General features: G+C 37.5%; 1 protein-coding gene across 1 annotated transcript in view; it reads left to right on the forward strand.

Annotated features, from left to right (window-relative positions):
* rap1gapb (RAP1 GTPase activating protein b) overlaps positions 1-16,036 on the forward strand; it is a 103,169-nt gene that overhangs the window by 62,357 nt on the left and 24,776 nt on the right. The window contains exons 3-5 of the mRNA XM_017304878.1: positions 4,985-5,078; positions 13,244-13,279; positions 14,782-14,829. Of these exons, the coding sequence (XP_017160367.1) occupies positions 13,262-13,279; positions 14,782-14,829 (66 nt within the window). The 5' untranslated portion in view covers positions 4,985-5,078; positions 13,244-13,261. The remainder of the gene's footprint in view (positions 1-4,984; positions 5,079-13,243; positions 13,280-14,781; positions 14,830-16,036) is intronic.

Below are 16,036 nucleotides of genomic sequence, written 5' to 3' on the forward strand. Positions count from 1 at the left end.
TGAGCTTTATTCAATACATGACAGTTTGTCTATGGATATCAAAGGTTTTATTTAGTCTTCAGTCCAAAGGTTTGATGTACCGCATGCCCTCAAAGAAAATTTACTTGGGTAGCAAGCTATGTTGTTGACCTRTCATCTGTTTCTATTTACTCTTATCTTTTGCGTACTCWGCAGACACATTTTCTCATCCTGAAAAGTTTAAATCCATTTTACTGAAACATGTTGGTATTTAGAGGTACAACCTGGCCTTCAACATGATTGGATTGCAGAAATTCTTCTCAGACTTYATGRGCCACACACTCCACAGAGACTGCTGCTGGTAAACACAGGATTAATTGGTGGATTTAGTTTCAGACAGCCTTGTGTCCATTTGAGAAACATTCTAGCCACCACGAATGAGCAGAAAATCAGGAGATTACTTGAAGAAAACRTTGTAAATRAAAAGCTATCAAMGTAAAATGCYTCTAGGTCTCTGGCACTGTAAATTTAGCTTTGATTTAGTCTGTAGAATTTGCTCTTTTATTCTGCACTGGGTTTTATCACCATAGAACAAATGATGTGGTCTGATTAGTTTAACTAACTAACCAATATGCAAAGGTTTGGGCTTTCTGAAAACAGYAGAGAAATCTTCTTGAAGTGACTAGACAGTGGTAGACAGAGAAGTAACCAAGAGGTCCAYGGTTGCTCTGGAGCCATTTTTGCCCTCAGTCCAGCTAAATAAATTTTAATTATTAGGTTCCTGCATAAAACATTTAATTAATAAATAAAGAGYCATAAATGTTGCGTAACCTTTTGTGAAAAGACAACTTAAACTTTTTTTTTATTGAATATCTATAGTAGAAAATGTATGGTTGCTTTTAAACAACCACCATTTTGTTTCTGTCTTTAGGTTTGTTTTAAAACTAAGAAAAACAAAAATATTTACAAAAAGAGGATTGATACATTTTCTTCTGTGAGATGTTGATGTTTGTAAGAGATAATTTAAACAAAAAACCCACTTACTTTCCAACTTAATGATGAGAAAAAAATCATAAATATTACTGATATTTTTGTCATTAATTTTATGCAAGAAAATAGAAGAAAAAATAGGTGTATATTTTTTTTAAGTTTTTCTTCTGCACTTTTTTTTGTCAAATTATTAATAGCAACTGGCAGCTCTGAACCACTGCTGTAKAGGGTAACTCTCCTAAAATCCCAATGAAATACTGAAGTTTATAGTTGAAACTTACCAAAATGTGAAAAGTTAAATGAATGTGAATACTTTGGTGAGGCACTGAATAGGAAAATAGTTCATATGTTGTAATATTCTTGGCTCATCTTGCATAAAGCTCCATTTTCGATCAGAGTGCAAATTGTAGTTAGAATTAAAATCATTAATTTTTCACCCTATTTATTAATATAAAAGAAATTGTTATCCCAAAGATCTAATTTACCTTTAACATGACTCACGAGTTGTATAATGGCTCTGGTTTTCTTTCTAATTCCATGCAAGCAGTCTTGCTGCAATTTGTGATTTTGGGATTATTTCTCATTGATTCATCATGTTGCTAGGAAACAAACACATTAACACAACTGCATCTGTAAAAAGAGGAAAAAAAACTGARGAGAAAAAAAGCTTCAAATCGTGTGTGTAGAATAGAAAAAAACAGCTGTCTGATTGGAAGATAAATGTAGAAGTAAAACAAACTCTATTGGTAGRAATGATGCACTCAGACCAGTCAGCGGAGAATTCTCTGTGCTTTATTAGTTAGAATAGAACATCCTTTTCATTTGGCAGAAAAAAAACTTGTTTTGTAGGTTTTAGCGCTGATTTTACTCTTAATGCTCAAGTCAGCAAAGAATAAGTTAAGTGTAATTGGCAAAAACACTTTTCACCTTAGATAATGAGCAAGCAGCTTGGCAATGGACAGGGCGACTCGTATTCTTTAACTCAGCTAAATAAGTGGTACTGGSGTCTACACCTTCTATTAACTGCATCTGTCTTTTTTATGCTCTTATCCACATCATTTTCATGGTAATAGTTAATCTCCCACACCAGTGAACTTCTCTGCCTCCAGAGAGGCAGATAATTGAGAAAAGCCCTTTTTTCACATAAAACCATCAGTGCAGGATTTGTGGAGGTGATGGTATTTGATTGCATGTCTTTTGCTCTCTATGATTCTCTAAATGTAGCTCACGATCGTTATTGTTTTTTTTTCCTTTTATTATTATTATTATTATTATTATTATTATTATTATTATTATTATTATTATTATTATTATTATTATTATTATTATTATTTATCATACTTCCTGAAACAGTGTGCATAGAACTTAGTCCCTGCTTGGTTTCCACTTTTATGATATAAACTACATTCACTCAAAGTGGATGCAATTTAAGAACTATTATCGCATCAAACATCTACAAATGGAACAGATATATGAAGATTTCTTTGCACATGTAGTGTTGTTTCAAACACACTTTTCAAAATTATAGTGTACTCTTTAATTTTTCTTATACTCACATGTTTGGCCGTATGTCTCAACAAATTMAAATTTCTGGCTATCTGCTTTGAACTTCTATGTGGTGATTTAAGAATATTTGTTACAAACTGGTTAACACTTTCAAATACTGCTTTAGCATTATGTGGTACACATGCACTTATTTTACAGTCTCATATTCTCAACATGTATTTTTTGTATTTGAGTGAATCTGCTCCCTCCCATTTATTTCACTTGGCTGCTGGTACACCAATGAACAAAAAAGGATTTTTCTGTTTTTTTCTTTTCTATTCTGTCCACATGGGTATGCCTATTTAAAAGATTTTATATGCATACGGTAACAAACTAACAAAATATGCATCTTCTTTATGCTGTTACATGTTACAGATTACGCAATGGTTTGGCAACTAAGTTAGTTGTAACAATCAGAAACATCAACCCTTAAACATTTATAGAAACAGAAACAGCTCCGCATTTAACTAATCCCAGTCCTCACATTTCTAATCTGTACACTGACAGCAAACACAGATCAGAGAACAATTGGAAAACGAATCAGACTAAAGTCTTGAACTACAATCACAGAATGTCATACAGTCTACAAAAGATTCAGATATTGAATCCCAGAAAATGCCGTTGTGACCAAGACAGACAGTGAGGCCTAATTCACTGAATTAGTTTCAATTTTCAACAGCAAAGGCTTAAATTCATAAATCAATTAAGATTTAAGCAGATATATATGGGAAGGAAGGCTGYCTGACAGACACTATGTAGATAAATGAGTCTTCCCATTAGAAMGTTGTAAAAGATCAAGTCAAGTCAGATCTGTTGCCTTTATTCCTTTTTACAACTGCTGTTGTACACAACACAATGTGTAGTCAGTGTCGGTATGTGGTGTTTGACTTTTTTTTCCCACTGTGATACATGGTAATATGAGAAGCAAAGGACAAACTTTAAATGTTTGTTTTGAGAGTCTAGCAGTCTAACTGTTTTCAGTCATTCAGCAGAGATTAAGGGTAACAAAGAGCTTTGTTCGTAATAGATTTTCTAACCTCAGTCCAGTCCAGCGGTCTGATGTCAGGGGAGTGGAGCTCTGTTTACTCAGACTTATAGATCCTCCTCAAGTGTAATGGAGGGATGTCTGATATCTATTAATGGACTGTGTTGCAGAAAAGAGATTGTGTGTAATGGATCTTATTTCAGCTTTGCTGCCTTTGAACTGCAATGGTTTCAACCAAAATGGCACAGTGAGRGAAATATGTGATGGTGAGAGCACACTTCTACCCCCCCCTCAATTCTCACTCCATTCTCACCAAGAAATCAGATTRTATCGTTATACTTTTGTTTAGAGGTGCCCGCTGCTGCAGGTTTGTGAACAGGATGCAGCACAGAAGGGCTGCCACCTCCAGTGACTGACTGTTGTGTGAGACGAAGCGTGAAGTCGTGTAATGCGACCAGAATCCTAGTCACACTGGTAATTCAGTCCAATCAAACGGAGCAGAGTATGTGCTGAGAGAGCAGAGGGAAAGTGGAGAGAGCTGCAGGTGAGGAGAGGAGAGGAGAGCTGAGGGTCCTTTCTTCTACCAATTTTCTCTGTTCTTCCTGGTGTCTGCACTTTATCGCATTCCTCTCTATTGCAGCCGTTTCACAACATTTATTCTTAACCTCCGGTCAGGACGTCACATTTGATTTCTAAGTTGTGAACATCTCCCCAAAACTTTGGAGTGACCTTGAATCTCATTTTTTCTTCAAATGAAACTGAATGCACATTGTGACTGAAGGTTATATCTGCTTTTACAGTAACTCTGAAAATATGTGTAATTTTATCATCATATATGCAATTTTTATCCATTCCAAACAAAAGTTTGCAAACTTGATACCTAATATTACAAATTTTTTGTCAGAACTGAAATCTCAGATTTAATTCCTCAAATTGATTAATAATAAAAGAGCAATATGTTTCTTTCAAATTACAAAGAATACTTTACCAAACTTAGTTTTTTTMTTTTWGTCATTTATTTGCTTTGTTTGTTTGTATATTTTCTCCTAGATTCACATATTTTGTATTACTGCATTTCATTTCCTCAAAATGTATATTTCTACTTATCTTGTTWAAATKTATCCTCTGATTATTATTTTTTTCACAATGGACTCTTTATGCATTATATCTTGTAATYGCTTTTGATGTACTGTTCTTTATTGCAAAACCTGTCTGTTCTGTACATTTTTGTTCGATAAAGAAACAAAAAAAAAACTTAGGTCAAAATGCAGCAAAGGCAAAAACTATGTAAAACAGGAATGATGTTTTGCGACAGCTTTGAGGAAAGAAGTATTGTGGCACAACACCGGCTCTATTYAGAGACTTCGGAAGGACTACATTAGGTGTCATGACTCATTTGGGTTTCATTGTCTGTCTTCCCCACGCTCTTATTGCATAAAWAAAACTTTTCAGTAATGTCTCTGTCCCTTTTCTCATCCCCGCCCCTCGATCCTCTCTGACTCACAGGAAACAAGATGGAAGGATTTCCCGAATATCTGATGAAATAAATCCCGTACTGCCACAGTCCCACCCTCTGTTTCCTCGTTTCTCGTCAGTAAAGGTAACACGCGTCTTTAACTCTCCGTTATCTTTTCTTTACATTCCTCATCCCTGGAACATCTTGCCTAGTCGCATTAAGCCACTAAGAAACAAGAACTCTAAAGCTGACATTTGAGTGCTTTAACTCATCATTTTGCTGGATGAGTCAGAGATGCATCAGGTTGAAGACGGATAAAATGTGAAGCAGGGTGCGTGAACCCTGTTGCCTTGTGAAAGGACAGCTGGCTCTGATGACAACAGAGATGGACAAGGTGGAGCTGCCTGCATCATTCTGACATGGCAGTGACAGCTGACAGCAGTGGACAGCTTTCAAGTTTGACAGCAGCTAAGCTGATTGGCTCTCAGTAGTTACGGCATGCTCTGATTGGCCGAAATGCAAAGAGTTAAGTCCATCAGAGAGGAACTATTTCTGAATAAACGGCTGTGCATGAAGACAGTGTTACATAACAGACTTAAGCGGAAGTGCTGAACAAAATTTTGCAAAACTTCAAACCGGCTTTTAAACAGGCACATTTCAATATGAAATAGAATATCATTGATTCCATCTGTAATTGCATTCAAAACATAGTGATATATTTATTTTAATTTTAGGAACTTCCATGGTGGCTCACAGCTAATAAAAACACCAAACTTCTCAGGAAACTAGACATAAGRCCAAGAGTTTTACTCGCTAAATGTTTTTGTTTTGGTCGTATAATTACCTTCAAAATCATGAGGAGACTGAGTATTAGACTTGTCATTGATGCCTTCCACAATGAAGGTGAGCCACTAAATGTCAGTATTAAAGAAGTTGGTTGTTCACAGGGGCCTTTTAATTTACATGTATTAATAGAATGTTTAATGGAGGGAAAAATGTGATGGATAAAGATTCACAAGCACCAGAAAAATAGTTCATTCAAAAATGAGATTGAGTCATCTTTTGTAGTGTATTTTTCCAAGTTAGGGCCTCAAGAGTCACCACATAGATATTTTATGGGCTTATGGCAGCCTCATTCCCTGAGTTAAGCCTTTCATGAGCCGCAGACAGCATCAGAAGAATCTTACTTAAACTAATAAGGAGGGAAAAAAAGAGTGAACTTTTTCTCAGAAGTCCAAAGTCTTCTTTTCAGATGAAATAAAAATACATACATACAGAAAGAGTGGAGAGGCRCAGAACCCAAGTTGTTTGATGTCAACTGCAAAGCTTTCAGAGTCGATGGATATTAATCCTGCTGTTTCAAGTCACAGAAATCTACCAGGAAACTTTACAGCGCTTCTTACTTCCCTCTGCTGACAATGGAGATGCTAATGTCACTTTGAAACAGGAGTTGGAACCTTCCCCTGTTGCCAAATTTTGAAATACCTGTTTTAATGACCATGRCTGTGCTGGACTGACCTGACTAACCTTTATTTCAAGTTAGTAATCTCAGATGGAGTGTCTCTGGAAACCACATGTGAATAATTTTGTGCTGTATAAATCCACTGCTTACACCTGACTAATATTTTTCAACCTCTGAAATGTTTAAAGTGTAAATGTGCATTTTGAAAAATTAATAAAAATTCTGACAATGACATTTTGAATGAGTGATGAGTCAAAATATTTGCACGAGTCATAAAATGTTTTTGTTAACCCAAATAACTCCAGTCTCAAAAGCAATAGTTGCATTATTAGCCTGCTTTGCACTCTTTCCATCTGTGCATTTTGATTCCCCACTGCTTTCCTCCATGTTTTTGGCTCATCATATCCTTCAAGTGTTGGCCCCAGGTGAAAGGCCTCCGATGCCCCCAGTGCATCAGTATCAGTGATGCAGTAACTCTCATTGGCAGGCTGGTGTGGCGCCTGACAGAAAAGTCTGTGCCCTCTGTCACTGGCTCATGGGACAAATATAGATGTGCTGCAGTTTTTCCTACCTCAAACATACCAATAGAGACATACCAATAGAGACATCCCATTATTTCCATCTCTCACTTGAAATTCACTTTGCACTGGCTTAAAATAACTARCATTAACACTAATTTACTGGAATTTGCAGATGGCCAAAGCAAAGCCAACAGGTTTTGTGATCAGATGAGACGAAAYTTGAACTTCACAATGGCAAGAATGTTTACAGTAGTCAAGGTGAAGCTTTCAAACCTAAGTAACTTTACCAGCTGTCCAGCTGTTTTACTTCTACCAATATGGTTTCATTGCACCAATTGATATGAATATAGAGCTACTGTATAAAGTCAAATTGTTTGACTTTCCTGCACAGCTAGACCTTGGGTATCAAACGGCAGAATCCTGCAGCTTTTAGATCCAGGAGCATCGGATCAGGGATGCATCTAAAATTTGCAAGACGCTGACCATTGAGGTTCGGAGTTTAAGRTCCCTGAAATAGACAGTTTGAACTTGGACAAAATTTACCATTAATGCCGTTTCTGTATGTATCTTCAACATTTAGAATTGTCTGCCTTGTCTGGATTTGATAAAATCCACAACAATATCATGAATGTGTACCCAATTATTTTACAGTTGACTGAAGTTGTTGGTTGTGTGCTCAGTCYATCATGTAACCCATGAATATGCAGTTTGATACATTCCAAAATTGCTAAATTATGCTATCTGTGTCTGATATAAATGTATGMAAACTGTGTCTTTACATTTCTTTGCATCCTTTAATTTTTTTCTAATTTAAATCTGAGCAACATCCTACTCGACTTTACAGCTCGTGAGAAAAAATACAATATTTGCTTCTAGTGATGCCAACTGGTACTTGGATAAAAATACTGGATGACTTTAGGGAGAAATAGACTGGGATTTCATCTAACTTAAAACTTAAAAAACTTAAAAATAAAGAACAGGACAAATATTTAACACGCTGAGACCTACTTCTGTGCATTCTTCAGAAAGATAACCTTAGAAGACACAGTGCCCTCCTTATTTTGAACAAACTGGACATGACAAACAGTTTATAATTCGATCTGTGCAGTAGTCTGTCATTGTTGTACATTTCACACATGAAAAGATCTACACTGCTTGTTATCCAGCATCATTCTTATTTTAAAAATGAATCATTTTCACAAAATACTTTGTCACAATTACTTCAGTAATTTCTTGGACAGCCACCTTATACTGAATGCTCTGATGTGTGATGGGGAATCGAACGCTCTTCTATGATCTAAACTCACGGTTCTTGCCATTTTGGAAGGAACTGTCCTGCTTCGGCATACAGAGTACTTATCTGTGACATTCAGCAATCTTCCCTCAGGTGTTTATTAGTTGAAGAGGCTCATTTGTGCAAACTCCTACTGCTGTAACTCCAGTGGTTGTTCCCCAGACCACAGTGGCCACAGCGAGGTTAGGGCAGTCTGTTCTGCCAGCCAAATAAATGGATTTTTCTGGCCGAAACTGAGGCTTCTAAGCCAATTGAATGATGGTCTTTGAAGTTCATTTTTCTATTTTACACAGAAGTTTGCCTTTGTAACCCACACAATTTCATTTGAGGGAAAGAGAGGTGGAGGAAGATTGATTTRGTAACATCTCATTGATGAGTAGAATTTAAAATAGAGATCTGGCTGTGAAAACCTACTGGAGTCAAAGCTTTAGTGCTCAGCTTGCAGACTGAAGGTCTAGTCGTGGATATTAATAACTTCTATAGGCATTCGAACAGATGCAGCATGTGCAGAACTTTCACTTACTCAGTCAATCATTGAGCCATTTGATCACCCAGAAACAGTGGGTCACTCTCTGTTGCACTTTGTGTCTCTTTCTTTGGCCAGCATGCAGATGCTGACATCATAAAAGCTGGTAATCAACTTAAACTAAAATATATGTGCATACATTAACTCCTTGGGCTTWCAAGGTGGCAAGGAGGCRTTCAGAACATCTATTAACTCTTTATTATAGGCTCTTTAGACAAACATTTGAGCAGCTTACCAGACAGAAAGCCTTCAGGTCCCAAAGTTGAGCCATGTCGATCGCGATTCTCCTCACTTGCTTTTTGTCAGTTTTTGTATTTTCCAGCACATTTCGCTTCGTTGGATCACATCAAAAAGTAGGATTGCACCAACAGCTTGGAGATTGTTTTTCCCAGCAGCTCCAACTCAAGTGTTGTTCTCAGCAGTASAGTCCAACAATCAGTATGCTTTCAAGTGAAACACAATGCCAGAGTCCACTCTGTGAATCTGAACAGTAATTAGTGTCTCCCACTCTTTTGCCTCCTTGTAACAGCTGTGCTTAAATAAGTATGCAATTAGTGTTCAGTTTTTGTCCGTAAATGTTTCCGTGAGGATTTGAGTGTGACTTTCAGCTAACCTGTTTGCTAAAAAACTCCGCTTAAAAGTTTCATGTTGTTAGTTGCTTTCTTTTTTTTTTCCCACTACAATGAGTTTTATAGAAACTTCCCATCATTTCTGCTGTATGGAAAAATACACAATTTTGTTTCTTATTTTGCAAACTGAAAAAATGATTATCATCTTGGTTAGGTCCATCCAGTATGGGAAGAAGCCATCTTAAAAAGATCTCAATCTTCTTTTTTTAGAAGTAGGTCAGTGTTGATATTGGATGTTTGAGAAATGTCTGATGGAAAGATTTTCACAGAAAGTGCCGTACTTTCAAAGAACCCTGTCTTATTTCTTCTCTTGTGTGTTTCATATTGTATTTCCTTGTCCGTCTCCCACTTCCTCATGCTYTTGTGTCAGACTCAGTCTTGACTACGTGCAAATGATAGTCACAGCTGTTGTGCCTGTGGTAAAGATCATCATGCTCTGAAATATAGTGTCTTGTATACACAGCTTCAAATATTAAAGTCATGATCTCCAAGCCTCTAAGCTTTGTATTTTCTTAGCCAGAGACACTGCAGGATTTATTCAGTCATTTGCAACATGATGTAAGCWTCCTTTCATCACCTGTTGCCACACAGACAGAAAGAAGGGTATGATTGCTACATGACATGGGAGAAAAGTCTAAACATTCACCTTCCTTAACRAAAAAGTACAAAATTTGCCGTTTGGAAAGAGCAAAAATGCAAACAATCATGGCTCTGCTACTGTGGAGAGTTTTGACMCATCCCGTTTTACAAATATTGATTGTAAACAGACGTTTGGCATAAAGCTGTGTTGGTTGGTGTGTCTGTCAGTAAAATAGGCAGCCCACTGAAGGCTTAGAGAGGACACCCTGGATAATTAACACGTAAACYCAACTTGTCAGACTCCCAACATTACTTAAAAACAGCAGAATGGCACTTAAGACATAATATTCTGCAAATTAGATGTTTATTTTAGAGCTGTAGCAAGAGTGAGATGGTAGTAATTCTAGAAAGAAATGGCCAGATGGGGAGATATAACACCAAAGCCAGTATAAAGAGAAAATAAGATACTTTTATTATGTCCTTATATCATAGAAATGTGGGTGGATGATGAACATTAAAAAGTTACAGGAGCAAAAAACATCATATCCACACAAATAGATAAATGTTTCAACTCAGAGACTTTAAAGCACATTTTTAAAAATACTTTGCAGATAATGGTGTTTTACCTGCGGGACCAGTGGGGGTTAGGATGACATCCAGCTGTTCATGTTTTTAAATCAGAAAGGACATAATAGAGGAAATAAATGAAGCAAACAATGATATCTATAGCATGAATAACTCTTCTTGAAATATGTTGTGTTATGTGTTATTTTAGCAGTAGGAGTGGAGAAGTTTTGTTTGAAAAGAAAACCAGTAAGATGGTAAGATTCATTTCAGCATTTTATGTTTATAACACATTAAAAAATTAACTGAGGAATTTCAGTCTAAATGTGCYTGAACTTCAACTTGTCTGTTATCTTACACTATTAATTTTAAGTTATAGAAAAATGTTATGAATGAACATTTTTTAAATTTTCTAATGGCTTGCAAGAAATTGAAAGTTGTACTTCAACTATATAGGATTTGAATCCCTACCAGGATTGTACAAGTACTTGATGTATTCGTCATCTCAACAACTTATAAAACATGCCATGCTGTACAATAGTGTTCAATGTTTTGTTTTTTTTCTTCATCTCTTTAGTCGTGTTTCAGAAATACCCACACTGGCATTTTTTCAGAACAAAAAAATGTCCAAATGAGATGGCTTGAGAAATCTGAAATGAAAGAAAAGAGGAACAGAATAAGTCACATCTTGTAATATAAGAAAAAGAGAACTAAGAAGTTTCCTTCAGTTTACATGTAAGTTTGTGTGGGAGATTGCATGAAAAAAAAAAMAACGATATTTGCAGAGAAGACAGGGAGGRGAGCAACATTGTTCCTCYTCTGTCCTACTTCCTAAAGAACAGCTGTGTGTCTGTTTCACCGGGAGGGCGGTGGCACCGGGGGTTATTTGAAAAGAGGAAGGAAGGAGAAATAATATTCTCACATTACAGCACAAGCTCTTGACGCAAACATTTATGCMTGGTTTCTGATGGACAGCGATCAAGTTTTCTCTCCAAGTTTACTTGCTGATAGAGCGTCGGTGTCAAGTGTCACTGTCAATCTTGCCTTTTTTCCATTTGGCTGACTGTGACATTAACACCCGCACTCTTGTCAGCTCGCCTGCATCTGTACTTGTGGAATGATGACTGAGCTCAGGATAGGAAAGGTTGCCGTATTGGAGGGACTAAAGAACAGTCCCTATAGTAAACCTTTTCTCAAGAGACGATGCCTCAGCGATGTGAGTAATGTAAACATTTGCTTGTAAGATTTAGACTCTTTTCTCTGTAGATATCGTAACTTTCAAAATTGATTTCAGTTTCACTTTTTTTTTCCTCAGACAAAAATGAAGTAGTAGATTGGTTTATCTTGTATTTTTGGCTAATAAAAGACTCTTCGTTTAATTTGTTTGCATTTGTACATGGACTGCTCTGATGGAAACCTATAACACATTATGCACATTTCTGAGGGACATTTAACTTCAGAGTTGCTGCATGTTTGGTTTRCCATCTATGAGAGAGACCAACTCTAATCACTTTACTGTGGAGTCAGAGGAGTTTACTAATAATCTTGACAGAGCGAAAGAGAATATTTGTTGATACCTGTGTTTGTCATGCGGGAAGCAGGGTCTCCCTGAACATCATATGGTGGTGTTTATTTTTACATGCAACAATAGTTTGAGGCTGCACCTTTGGCTTTATGAGGTCAGAATCGGATGAGCGGATGCATTCCTGGTTGCAGGCGGTGACAGGTGCGTGCATGAGTCAGAAGAGTACATTTCAGTACATGTTCATGTAAAAAGATGGATGTTCTCCCCAATGCCTCCGTGTGCATATGTGTTTTGGAGGGCCTGCAGCTCCCCTCAGTAAATTTAAGCTGTCATGTGGAAACGTCAGCTTGCCACTGCAGTCCAGTTGTGTTACATGGTGAACTGACAGTGCAGCCTTTACTGCGAGTGCTCTTTGCAATGCTCCTTCTGCACAGGTTGGAACTGCTACAAGCCTTTAATGTGGACTCTGCAGATGAAAGGTTCATGCCTCAGGGTATTTKCTTTGACTCCAGCCTCCACCAGTGCTTCAGCTAATTGGACAAAACACTGAGCAAAACATGTAAGATCGGTAACAGTGAGGGGTTGAGGTGTAATTAAAACTCTTTGGCTGGATGGAAATATTTCCATCTTATGAGTAGAATCAGCTCTCSAAGTGGACACATGTTGGCTTAAATACGAATTWTGTCATGACTGAAAATAAGCTTAACTTTCAGTGTCAGGTAATTTTTGCTTCCTTTCTGTTTGCTACATGCTAAGTAGCACRGAGTGTGTCTCAGTCACACATTAATGTGACTTTGTGCTTCACATGGCAGAACCAGGATGTGCAGCAGCTAATTTGCTAATTTGGCAGTTGCAAACAGTCGGAGGAGCAGTGGGCTTTTGCGACACAGCGAAGCACCCCGGTGCTTTGAGGCTCATTCTCCCTCCCCGAGAGGTGCTTGTTTACAGCGTGTTTGTCTTAAAGCGTAAAGGAGCAATTTCAAGGGTTATGCTGGCAGTGAATGTAGAGAGCTGTGTCAAGTGGGGCAGGGAGTGCAGACAGAGCAAAAATKTAATTTGAGGTGATGAAACTTTCCATTCTTCATCTGTTGGAAATGTACGATCAGGCTATTCATTAAGCAGAGAAATGTAAGACGGGTCTGGAAGGTATGGTAACGTCTCTACAGAATGTAAAACCCATGTGCCTTTGTGGTGTCATCTCTCCCCCAGACCTCAGACCTGTTTGCCATGATCGAGCGGATGCAGGTACAGTAACAGGTCTCCTGGCTCACCTATTAAACTGTCTGCTTCCCKTCTCACAAGCTTTAATCAAATGGCAAAGTAAGAATTTCACTCACGTTAGACATATTTTTCCTGCTAATTCAGTTTTCTGACCCCCTTTTTTTCTTTCGCTTTCCCCTACATTACTTTGCCCTGCAGCCCAGCGAGTTCAGCTCTTGTATGTATTTGTCCTTGCATCTGTCTGTTATATCGGCAGCTTCAGGCTGTCTACAGAAACCTTCTGCTTCTGAATGTGCTCAACAGAGCCTCCTTTGTGTTTTCACTTCACAGACGGGTAGTTTTGTCTGTGTCATCAGATGTGTGAAATGTAACAATTTTCATTTTGCTGAGGTGCATTCTTAYGCATCTAGTTTGTCTTGTCAGTGCAGCAGCAACRCAGACKTGTCTGAAATATATTTGATATTGAAGGGAGAGCTACAGTTGGTGTTTGATCAAACATCATATTTGACTTCACAGGCATTCATGTGGCTTTCCTTTGAGCTATGGTCTTGCATAATTCACCTGTTTTCTTTCAGCTGTGACTATCTAGTCTGTTTAGGTCAACATTTTTTAGACTTTTAGTAATCTAGCAGAGACTAAAATAGTTGTATTTTGTTGGGTATGTAGTGCATCAATTAAGAATGACTTGCGTTTCTTTGAAGCTGGCTACAGTATTTTAAATCTTATTTTTGATCACCTTAATTTGCTTTCACAAATGATCAAAAGTTTTTGTTTTTTTTTTAAATAAAAAATATGTTCATATTTCAGCTTTTTTACTTTCAATAGTCCAAATATGAAAGGAAATTATGTCAGACTTATATATAGCACTTCACTGGAACACTAAAAGATATTTCTACATGAAGTCATTTCCACTCATTCACACACTATGTATGATACAAATCTGCTGAATTTGATACATTCTGTGAATTTGATACATTTCTAACTTTGCTGTGTACACATCCTTGCTAAATTTGGTACATTTCAAACCCTGCTGGAGGCTATTCAACAGAAACCAAAAAAAAAAAAATGGCTACAGAGCTCATTTCATCCATCATTTATCTTTCTGTGCACACTGGAAACTGTCAGCACTTATAAACTCAGCAGAGTGTGATATTGATGGAATCATTGTAAAAAAGTACAGATAATGGTATCTGCATTACGGCTGTTCTCATGAACATCCCCTACTTATCTTTTTTTACTCATTATAGCTTGTAAGTTGTCACTCTTTTTCACTTCCTCTTTCTTTAACACATCTGGCTTTTGACCATGCATCTTTGAACATCAGCTATTGTAACAATGATCATAAAGAACACTGCCACACAAATTTATTTGCTGCTGAGAATCGGTTGTACCCTCATCATTTGTGTGTGCATGCGTGCGTGCGTGCGTGCGTGCGTGCGTGCGAGTACAGCTCTGTGAACGCCTTTCAGAGATATTGGACCTTTTCCATCACTACATTCTCTTTTTTTTCTCCTTTCTCTCAACAGGGGTACAGAATGGATGAGCAAAGATGCCCCTTCCCTCCTCCCCTCAAAGTGAGTCACAAATTCACAAATCTCCTCGTAGTGCACAGTCTGGTAAAGCATCAGAAATGGCAGTGTTATAAAACCTTTCCTTATCAGCTGTCAGGCAGGCTTTAGGGCGCTCTCCGACTGAGTTATGAGYTAAGGAGCGGCAGGGGCAGCAAAATTTTCTGCTGTCTTATTATCTAGACTGGCTGATGGAGTCCTTGCTGAAGTCCGGACTCAGCAAGAGGTCCGGGGTCACGTCAGAAATACCAAATGTTCAGTAACTYATGGTGGATTTGGCTAAAAGGGGATTTAGAATTAAAAAAAAAAAAACTTTCTAGTTCTGGTTCTGGTAAATTTAGCTGAACAGCAAAGGAAAACACAACAAAGCTGCAATTATTAAATTCAGCTTATGATCACTTGTCATGTATGAACATCGTATTACAATTGACCCTGACCCTGGGACAGCTTAGAGTTTCTTGGCAGGTATTCTGAAACACGACTGGAAGCTTGAGTTGCTCTTTTCTCATCCACAATCTGACACAAATAGGCTGTGGTGAGGATTGGCCCTGTAGAATAGGCAAGAATGAAGTTGGAAGAAATACATACACAACATCCATGTTTTGCTCTTTGAATATAAACTTAGATCAGTTTTTGAAGAAACTATGTAGTCTATTTTTTATTGTGTATATTGTTATTACATATTATGCTCYRTAGGAGTCAYATTTGTCTGAATTAGTTCTAGAGAGCTTATAGCAGCTACAACATCCAAGACCAAACTAGATATTTAATGTGTTTGTCAAACTAGGTTATGATTTTGCTTTGCCTGCTTGTTGAGATCAAATTCTGTCCAGTATTGTGAAACTACATTGAGGACAACACAAGACTCATAAAATATGCTAAATTTGCATCATAAGCAGTTTTGAGCCCCAATGTTGTCGACTTCGGCTAATTATGGAATCCTCATCAAAGGCGGAGCTTAAAACTCCTGCTTCGTCTTCTACTTCTCTCAGTCACAATGTTTGTGATAGTACAACAAGAAAGGTTAGATATTGTGTAAGAAACTGTGACTTTCACTTTTTCTTTGTGAAGTGCTAAATGGTGACAGTTTTGCCTGCATACAGGCTACAGCTTTAAATCGAGTATTTCTGCTTTGGTAGGACTGTGTGAAAATCTTCTTTTGAGAAGGGGAAACACTGCATGAAGAGAAACTGCAGCATGTCAATGTTTGTAG

The sequence above is a fragment of the Poecilia reticulata genome, linkage group LG5 (assembly GCF_000633615.1).
Source record: "Poecilia reticulata strain Guanapo linkage group LG5, Guppy_female_1.0+MT, whole genome shotgun sequence".
In the NCBI taxonomy this organism is placed as follows: domain Eukaryota; kingdom Metazoa; phylum Chordata; class Actinopteri; order Cyprinodontiformes; family Poeciliidae; genus Poecilia; species Poecilia reticulata.